We start from the raw sequence: 10566 nt of genomic DNA on the forward strand, positions 1-10566 counted from the left end.
TTGAGCCTTCCCTTGGGCTCTGATCAGCTCCTTCACCTCAGAGCGCCTTCTCTCAATGGAGCGGATCAGCTCAGTAAAGATCTTATCACTGTCCACCACTGCTGCCTGTGCAGAGCTCTGTTAAGAGAGAGAGAGAGAGAGAGACTTGTCTTACTTTAATGAGCCATCCTCATTACACTAACACCCCCACCCCTAAAAACACATTGCGTGACACCACAACCTCTATACAATCACATTATCCAGTACCCAACACCACAGTACAATACACCATCCAGCACTACATTCCAACCGTCCATCCAACCCCTCCTCTCCAGCCGTACAGACAGCCCCCCTGAGCCCCCATACCTCCTGAAACATCTCCACACTGTTGATCATTTTGTACAACTCAAACTCAATCCTAAGGCGTCAACATTAATGGCATTACCCTGGCAACACAGAAAAAACGTGATGGACAGTCTGTCATTGCAGAAAACGGACACCCCTCCCCAACTCCCAGGTCAACCCGAGCCAACCAGCTATTGGTGTCCAGGGCTCCATGTAATACCCTCCACTGGAGGACCCCTGACCTTTCCAGCACTGGGAGCTTATAGAGCACCCTCCACCTATACCCTGCCATGCTCTCAGCCCCCACAACCCCCTGCCACTGATGCCCCTTCACTCCCGCTAAGCTCCTGATGTGTCTAACCTTGACACTGAGGGTGTACAGCACCTTACCCCCCACCTCCTCAAACTCCCCCAGGCTCAGAGTGTTAAAAGTCAGTAAGTCCTCCGGACTCTCCTGCCAGTCCCCAGTCTCTGCTGTCACTTGCAGTGGTGGAAACGGTGGTGGCCCCTCCTCAGGCTGCTCCAGCCCTCAGTACTGCAGCATAGAAATCAGAGACCCCTGCTGTATTGAGTCTCTCCTGCCGCATGATGAAGAGCTGCTGATCCAGCCCCAAAACACCAGCCCTCCTCAACAGAGCACATGCTGGTTCCCTCCAGCCCACCTCCGTACGGTACAGTAGCCTCTGTGCTGCTGAGTTAGAACGCTGCCACCCTGACCAGAAAAAATTCACTAACTTGCGCTGCAGGTCCACAAGCAGACCACCGGGGACGTTGAGAATGGCCAATTTAAGCCATAGAGAGGATGCCACCAAGTTGTTGATGATCAGCACCGTCCCTCTGTATGCCACTTGGGAGATGAGCCACCTCCACTTCGTCAGCCTCGACACCACCGCTTGTGACACTCCTTCCCAGTTCTTCCTATCCCAACCCTCCGAGCCCAGATACACCCCAATCATCTTGAGCCACTCACAGCCCCATTGCAACCCCCCTGGAAGCTGCGGAGGTGCCCTGTCCCTCCATGCCCCACATAACAGAGCCTCACTCTTGCCCCAGTTTACCTAAGCAGAAGACGCCCCCTCGTACACCCTCCAACTATTCTCCAGGGCCTGGTGGTTCTGCTCATCCCTAACCAACACAGACGTCATCAGCGTATGCTGACACTGCTATGCCTGTCCCCAACCCTATGCCTGGCTCCCACACTCCCTGTAGCCTCCTGCGTAGCAGGCCCAGAAAGGGCTCAATAACAAGAGTGTATAGCTGCCCTGACAGAGGGCATCCCTGGTGAATGCCCCTCCCTACCCAGACTGGCCTACTGAGCCCTCCCCACACCTTGACCATACATGAAGCCCCAGCGTACAGCATTTGAACACAGGCCACAAAATTCTCCCCACAACCAAAACAACACATTGAACAGATATTCATGGTCCACCCTATCAAAGGCTTTCTCCTGATTATGAACAGATTGTCTGTGTTTGAGCGTCCTGGTACACAGTACGTTTGGTCCTTGTGTACAATAGAGTCCAGGTGGGACTTGAGTCTGTTAACGAGGACCTTGGTAAAGACCTTATAGTCCAAACAGAGCAATGCCACAGGCCTCCAGTTCTTTAAGTCGCTCAAATCTACTTGTTTGGGCAGGAGAGTCAAAGCCTCCCGTCTACAGCTTAGCGACAGCTCCCCCACCCCGACGCACTCACACAACTCACGTCCTGTAAAATAATTCCCCAGAACTTTTTATAAAAATCCACAGGCAGACCGTCTGAGAGACAGCAGCTGAGAGTTTGTGAAAGGCCAGGGAAATGTCTATTTGATTTATCTGTGACAGAGAGAGTTTGGAAAGGTCTGTGAGTAGAACCTGAGAAAACCCAGGATAATAATAATAATAATAATAATAATATGCCATTTAGCAGACGCTTTTATCCAAAGCGACTTACAGTCATGTGCATACATTTTTACATATGGGTGGTCCCGGGGATCGAACCCACTACCCTGGCATTACAAGCGGCATGCTCTACCAATTGAGCTACAGATGACCACAGAGTTCTGCCCTCTATAAATCAGAGTACAACTCCACAGCCTCATATCCTCACAACAGAAGTTACCCACCAATCAGGCTCCCTCATCTCCCCCACAACAGAAGTTACCCACCCATCAGGCTCCCTCATCTCCCCCACAACAGAAGTTACCCACCCATCAGGCTCCCTCATCTCCCCCACAACAGAAGTTACCCACCCATCAGGCTCCCTCATCTCCCCCACAACAGAAGTTACCCACCCATCAGGCTCCCTCATCTCCCCCACAACAGAAGTTACCCACCCATCAGGCTCCCTCATCTCCCCCACAACAGAAGTTACGCACCCATCAGGCTCCCTCATCTCCCACACAACAGAAGTTACCCACCCATCAGGCTCCCTCATCTCCCCCACAACAGAAGTTACACACCCATCAGGCTCCCTCATCTCCCCACAACAGAAGTTACCCACCCATCAGGCTCCCTCATCTCCCACACAACAGAAGTTACCCACCCATCAGGCTCCCTCATCTCCCCACAACAGAAGTTACCCACCCATCAGGCTCCCTCATCTCCCCCACAACAGAAGTTACCCACCCATCAGGCTCCCTCATCTCCCCACAACAGAAGTTACCCGCCCATCAGACAAACGTAAAACAAGGGATTTTCTTGGTTTCCCCACTCTGTTTTTCCAACCCCTCTGGTGAAACAGAGAACTGAGCCCTGTACTATAATATAATATAAAGTGCCATTTTGCAGAAGCTTTTATCCAAAGCGACTTACAGTCATGCGTGCATATATATATATATAAAAAAAAATTGTTGTTGTGTATGGGTGGTCCTGGGGATCGAACCCACTACCCTGGCGTTACAAGCGCCGTGCTCTACCAGCTGAGCTACAGAGGACCAGGTGCAGACACATTCATGAAAGCAAAGACAAGGTCATTATTTGGGCTCTAAACACTAACAACCTACCCTTACACACCGCTTTTGCTACCCCTCCACTAAGATTTCTGCCATGGCATTTGAATGTTTTTGGTTTACATATTCCCCCAGTCTTTGCCGCCGTTCATGTTAAGGAAGTCTAACCGTGAAATCTCCATAAGAGGTGGGAGGGAAATCACCACAATCAGAAACCAGTAGAGAAGCCCATAAAGCCGCCATGCCAGAAAAAAACATCAATTTAAGCAGATTCTGAAGACATGCCCTTAAGAACCCATGACCCATTTTCTCAGCCTATACCGCTTCCTGGGTGAGAGGACACTAAACCCTCATTCTTCATCACGTGTTGTACTGACCTTCCAAACCTTCCAGGATCAATCAAATAAGACTCCAGCAGAACCTTATTTTTCCCCTTTAGTCTCCATCAGGATCCTAGAAAGTTATCTCACCGTATATACTGGGCCCTCAGCCTGACTGGCTGTCAGCTCTGGATCCAATGAGCCGTCTGAAAACGAGACGCCTTGTCCTCCGCTCCCGCAGACTCACCTCCCCCCTCTTCCTCCTCCTCCATTGGCACGGTACCGTCCTCCTCCTCCCCAGTCCCTGCACTTCTCCCCTGATCAGAGCCTCTTCCCCAATGACAGGCAATATTTCCTGGGATGAGCCCACCAAGCCTCTGTTACTACAGAAACCTGCCTCAGCTCATGTAGCCCAGCTGCAACCCTCCCCACCACCGCTTTACTACTACTACCGTGTAGCTCAGTTGGTAGAGCATGGCGCTTGCAACGCCAGGGTTGTGGGTTCGTTTCCCATGGGGGGACAGTATGAAAATATATGCACTCACTAACTGTAAGTCGCTCTGGATAAGAGCATCTGCTAAATGACTAAATTGTTAAAAAAAATACTCTCCTCCCTCCTGGTACCCCTGCCATTTATTTTGCAATTCTGAGTAATCACTACTTTAGTAAGGATTAGTAAGGGAAAACACTTTATTCAGTACTACTGCAGTTGCTTAATAATTCCAATAGATGGCAGCATAAGACCATGAATGACATTTCAGAAGATTAGTTTAGTTCTCTCCCTGGATACACCACCACTCCACCTCACAGGAAAACTCCTGCCTGAGCTTTTTACTGTCCCTTTCCACACTGCTAATGCAAGAGGAAGGACTGAAAACACATTACTGTGAAGTAATATAATGATGATTCATGTTTATTATTACCTGTTTTTATGGTCATGTTTTGAAATTATACTTCATTACTATAATGATTATCAATACGCCTGAACATTAATTCAGTCACCTCTGGTCGACAAAAACATATTTTCCTAGTACATTAATTGTCAAATTCATTTTTTAATTTTTTATTTCACCTTTATTTAACCAGGTAAACCAGTTGAGAACAAGTTCTCATTTACAACTGCGACCTGGCCAAGATACAGCAAAGCAGTGCGATAAAAACAACAACACAGAGTTACATAAAAAAACAAAACAAAGTCAAAAATACAACAGAAATAAATATATATACAGTGTGTGCAAATGTAGCAAGTTATGGAGGTAAGGCAATAAATAGGCTATAGTGCAAAATAATTACAATTAGTATTAACACTGGAATGATAGATGTGCAAGAGATGATGTGCAAATAGAGATACTGGGGTACAAATGAGCAAAATAAATAACAATACAGGGATGAGGTAGTTGGGCGGGCTAATTTCAGATGGGCTGTGTACAGGTGCAGTGATCGGTAAGGTGGTCTGACAACTGATGCTTAAAGTTAGTGAGGGAGATAAGTGTCTCCAGCTTCAGATATTTTTGCAATCATCAACCAGCATCGAGCACTCTGCCTTCTCTCGCAAGCGAGGGGCATGTTGAGGTAAATATGCTAACCGCGACGGTTGCATTATGTAATTTATTGGTGGGCTGGAAGATGCTGTGTTTTTTCTTTTCTATTCAGAGGCTATTTACTCCCAATATGAGATAATTTTATATAGAATGTTTTTATAATGCATGTTTACTAGGGTTGAGGTTAGCGCATCTGAGTAGGGATTATTTGGCCGGGGTTCAATACCTGTCCTACCTATCAATCATATTGCTGCTTGTAGCCTATAACTGATGATCCCCACACTAGAAACACCGAAAACTATCTGTGCTAGCAAACCCCATGTTCCACCCCTCCCCTGCGTAACCTTGAAGTTTGTTAAGAAACAAACACTTGTCTACGAAAAGAGACATGTTTAACGGATTCCGCTTGGCACCCAGCCGAGAGCACACGAAAACCACTTGCAAATTTACCAAAACTAACCAATTACTTGCGGTCTGTTCGTAAGCAATAAACGGAGGCAGATTAGCCACCACAACTCTTATCGAAAGAGGCGACATCTGCACCAACACACCCCTCACAAAAATCCCACTCACAACAAGACAAACCTTTTTCATTAACACAACCACCGCCTTGTTCATTCTGGATGCAGAGTGCAGATGTTCTGCTCTAACCTGTTCGCCGACCATGAGCAAAACTTCCTCCACACCGTTCTCCGGAACGCATCCGAAGAGACAGCGTTTCTTCTCCACTCGGTTGAGGCCATCACGCCGCCCTAACAAACTACCCCTACTCCCCCCTCAAATCTAAACGATAAACAGTGGAAACCAATAAACAAACCCTCCACCATGAGAAAATAAATTCAGAAAATACGCAAGAACCAAAAGAAAAAAGAATAGTAGCCCTCCTCACGAACCACAAAACTCTCACACAACCAACTTCTTCTTCTATGATATAAAGGCGGTCCACAAACCAACGTTAAAAAGTGCATGCCGCCACCTACTGTGCTGGAGTGTGTGGTCAATCACGGTTTCCAACATTTCTAAATCCTCCTACCTAACTCAGTACTTCTGAGAAAATAAAGAAGAGCCCTACTAACTTCAAAATAGACCCTCCCCCATCCCCAAAATCCCTTCCAAACCCCCCCAACCTCAATGACCCTACACTTCAATCTTTCCGTCTCTTCAACATACTTACAACAATATAACAACACATGTTCCACCGTTTCATCGACCATAACTTCCAGACACAAATCATTCCCATGCTTGCCAACCAGATGTAATGACGAGATCATTGTACAATGTTCTAAGCGCAATTGAGTAAACACCACCTCTTCCTTCCTAATCTGACCTTTGAATCTTGGTCCATCGACCTTTCTGTAAAACTGTAAACTATTCATATAAATGCCGGCCCTTGTGCTCAGAGTACCATCTCTTCTGCCACACATCTATCAAAATGTCTCTGATCTTACATTTGGCCTCACCTCTACCCAGTGGAACATTAATATCAATTATATCTCGTTTCAAAGCTCTTTTAGCTAACTGGTCTACAATTTCATTCCTTTCCACACCCAAATGTGCTGTGACCCAGCAGAATCTCACTACTACACCCATTCTCTCAATTCTCCATAATAACATTAATACCTCCAATAGCAGGTAACTCCTATTAGATTTCCCAGATGATAAACTATTCAATACAGACAGAGAATCTGAGCATACTATAATTCACCCACTGGAGGGCAACTATTATCACCAACAGTTCAACTGAGTATACTGACAGTTCATCTGTTAGTCTTCTACATATCTGCACATCAAATTCAGGAAGGTAAACGCCTGCTCCTGTGAGCCCACTATCTGGGTCCTTGGATCCGTCTGTGAAAAGCGGTAGAAAAGCATAAAAACTTCTACCAATGTAATTGTCAACCAGTTTCTCTATATCACTGACTTCTGACCAATCTTTCCTTTTCTCTACCAAGGTTAGATCAACAACAGCGTCTGGGAGTAACCATGGAGGAACATCCCCTATCACCACAGAAGGGCCAACCTCCAACTCCCTCAAACCACTCTCATCAGCAAGCTTTCCAACTGTCCAACCAAAACCACTGCCTTGTCTACTAGTATATTCCCAACAGTCATCTAGAACAGTAGCAGTGGGATGCTCAACCTCACAGCCTTTCAACCCAATAAGATAATGACCATTTTTTACGCTGTATATCCAAAGGCATCTCTCCTGCCTCCACCAGTAAGGCACATACAGATGTTGATTTAAATGCACCAATACATATCCTTAAAGCTATATACTGGATTCTGTCCAGGTTCTGAAGGCAAGTCTTTACCTCTGTTCCATAAACTGTACACCAGTAATCAATTGTCGTCCTGATCAGAGCTCTATAAATATCCATCAACAATTGTCTGTCAGCACCCCATTCATAACCAGAGACCCACACAACCAACTACCGCGAAAGTTAATGAATGAGAGAGACAGAGACATCGTTACAACACTGTACATAGCCATAATATAACGGTTCTTCTTCTTTGGAGTTTAACGGCGGTTGGCATCCAATATGTTGCATTACCGCCCCAAACTGGACTATAATATAAATCCATTATACTTTGTGATACAAAATGGGAAAAGGGGAAATTATAATAATACAAAAAACACCCTTCCAACTAACCCTACACTCATTAAATACCCACTACCAAATTCCACTACTTTGACCCTATCTGCTCCTGCACCATGCCAACGGCCTGGGAGGACGGGACACCACCACTCAACACACCCTGTAACTCTTCTGAAGTCTAATCTTGTATGCCCAAATACTTCTCTGCAGCTGCCACCACAACATCTTTTTTCTTTGATTTACGTTCCATTTCTGCTGTACAATTGATAACCATTGCTATGAACGCTAAAAGCTAACTTTACTGAAGCATATATCACTTGTTGGCCTATCCCTCTGTGCTGGCACAGATCTACAACCTGAAAGAGCGCAGTGGATTCGGCACTATGACTCTAACGGGATAACTGATATATCCTACCATGACTTTGTCGGGTAAAGACTCAAAACTCAAAAGGACTGACAGTGACTCCTCTGTTTCACCACGCTCACCACCGGGTCTGCGTTGCACCAAATGGCGGGAATCACAAACACCAGGAATCTTCAACTTGAATTGCTCCACTTCTACACTTAACGCTACCCCAGAAATTACTCCTTTCAATGGTGCCCTGTTCCTAAGAGCAAAGCAAGAAACAGATCTTGACCAAAGTTGCGTGACACGGAGCGCCCACTCCCTCTGGTCAGAAGAAACACAAACAAATATCACAAGTCCACTACAGGTTACCTTCACTGATTCAACTGCACCCAACTCCTTTCCCACCCACCCTGAAACCACAAATGGATCTGCCAAAAGGAATGGATCCACTTTCTCCAAAAATGTAACTCCTACTGCACCAGATTCTTATATATCATGTCCATTGATGCCAGGCTCTGGTTCTGAGCTCATCACCACATCTTCTACGTCACTTAACTCTCCCTCATTCATTTCCATTTCACCTCCTGAACTCAGTCTGGCGAATGGCTCACTCTGTTTGCACTTGAGTTATAACATTTGAAATGTCTCTATTCCTTTGAAACTTTTGTGAGTGCAATGTTTACTGTTCATTTCTGATTGTTTATTTCACTTTTGTTTATTATCTATTTCACTTGCTTTGGCAATGTAAACATATGTTTCCCATGCCAATAAAGCCATTTGAATTGATTTGAATTGAGAGAGAGAGAGGGCTCCATGTTAATATATAGGGGACATGAGTCAGTCATGGTTACTCATGGTTATGTGATGAAGTAACCCTGCCTGCGATTTCAAAATCAGTGTCGGCCCTCAGCCCAATAGGGAATGTCCTCTTGGTGTAACGGTCAAGCTGTTGCTTTCTCCCGCGGTAGACCTGGTTCATATCCCGGCAGTTACATTAAGCAGTCTATTCTCTGAACAGAGTCCAGACAGCCTGTTCCCAACAGTGAGGTCTCTCTCTCTCTCACACACTCACTCACTCACTCACTCACTCACTCACTGGAAGAGAGAAGTGAAATTGTGTGTCTCCTCTCGTCAACAATACTCACCTTGAGAGACTCCACAGCCTGTTGGAGCTCCTTCAGCTCCTTCTCTCTCTCCTGGAATCTCTGCTGGACCTTCTGCTGACTCATCCCCAGCTGCCTCTGTGGAGAATCACTCTTCAATGAGCTATCAAGCTTTATTTGTCCAGTAGATCAATAGTATAGTAATGGGACATAGGGCCCATAGAAGATAGGGATTAATATGTTGAGGAAGTGTTTGTGTGAAATTATATTATTATGTTGTTATGTGAATGATTATAGTTTTAACAGTGCACAAAACAGGGAGCTGATTGGGAGTTTGATAACGAATGATAATGGTGTTTGATAATGAATGATAATGATGTTTGATAACAAATTACAATGGTGATACCTTTGGAGAATCTGGGTAACACATCTATATAATCAAGGTTTGTGTTCATATTTGTTCTGCCATGGATCGATTTCATTTGAATGATCTCATATTCAAACAGCCTTAGTTCCTACTGTATCTTTAATTATTTGTTTATCAGACAGTCACCAACAAGTAGTTCTGGTCTTACCTGTTTCTCAGTCCTCTCTGCTGCAGCTGACACTGTATCATGGCCTTTATGTTCATCCATTGTACACAGATAACAGATACACTGCTGATCGATACGACAGTAAACCTCCAGCAGTTTGTCATGATCAGAGCAGATCTTCTCCTGTAGTTGTGCGGTGGCTTTGACCAGCTTGTGCTTCTTGAAACCAGGAAATTCATAGTGAGGTTGGAGGTGAGTCTCACAGCAAGAGGCCAGACATGCCAGACAGGACATGAGGGCTTTCTGCTTTCTGGTCCCAGTGCAGAAATCACACGCCACATCTCCAGGTCCAGCATAGCACAGAGCAGGAGGGGGAGCAGCCTGGAGTCCTGTCTTCTTCAGTTTGTCTACCACTTCAGCCAACACAGTGCTTCTGTTCAGAACAGGCCTTGGGGTAAAGGTCTGTCTGCACTGTGGACAGCTGTAGACACCTTTCAGATCATCCTGATCCCAGCTTTCTTTAATACAGCCCATACAGTAGCTGTGTCCACAGGCAGTAGTCACCGGATCCTTCAGTAGATCCAGACAGATAGAGCAACAGAACAGTTCTAGATTGTCAGCCATTTTAGTGCTCTCTCCCGTAGGTTAAGCAATGGCAGTGTCAAAGATTACTTTCTGTTCAGTGTCAAAGGTGACTTTCTGTTTCATGGAACTCTACACCAGAGGACAGGAAGTGGCTTCCTACTTGACTGTGTACACTGTATGTAGAGGGGGTGTGGTTTCTTTGATAAGGAAGTGTGGGTAGTAGCCAGAGATGTTCAGTATTTCTCTTACATCTATTTGAAATACGTATTTTAATGACTTCTGAGTA

The 10566-nt window shown here is 45.6% G+C and overlaps 1 protein-coding gene across 1 annotated transcript; it reads right to left on the reverse strand.

The window, feature by feature from the left end:
- Positions 1 to 8192: 8192 nt before the first annotated feature.
- On the reverse strand, positions 8193 to 10319 carry LOC311116580 (E3 ubiquitin/ISG15 ligase TRIM25-like; the record flags this gene model as incomplete). The annotated part of the gene is made up of 3 exons (XM_084191654.1): positions 8193 to 8204; positions 9205 to 9300; positions 9738 to 10319. The coding sequence occupies 3 exons, from the start codon at positions 10317 to 10319 to the stop codon at positions 8193 to 8195; spliced, it is 690 nt and encodes a 229-aa protein (XP_084047780.1).
- Between the last annotated feature and the right edge of the window lie 247 nt (positions 10320 to 10566).

The sequence above is a fragment of the Coregonus lavaretus genome (genome assembly GCF_964263955.1).
Source record: "Coregonus lavaretus genome assembly, contig: HAP1_SCAFFOLD_331, whole genome shotgun sequence".
Taxonomy (NCBI): domain Eukaryota; kingdom Metazoa; phylum Chordata; class Actinopteri; order Salmoniformes; family Salmonidae; genus Coregonus; species Coregonus lavaretus.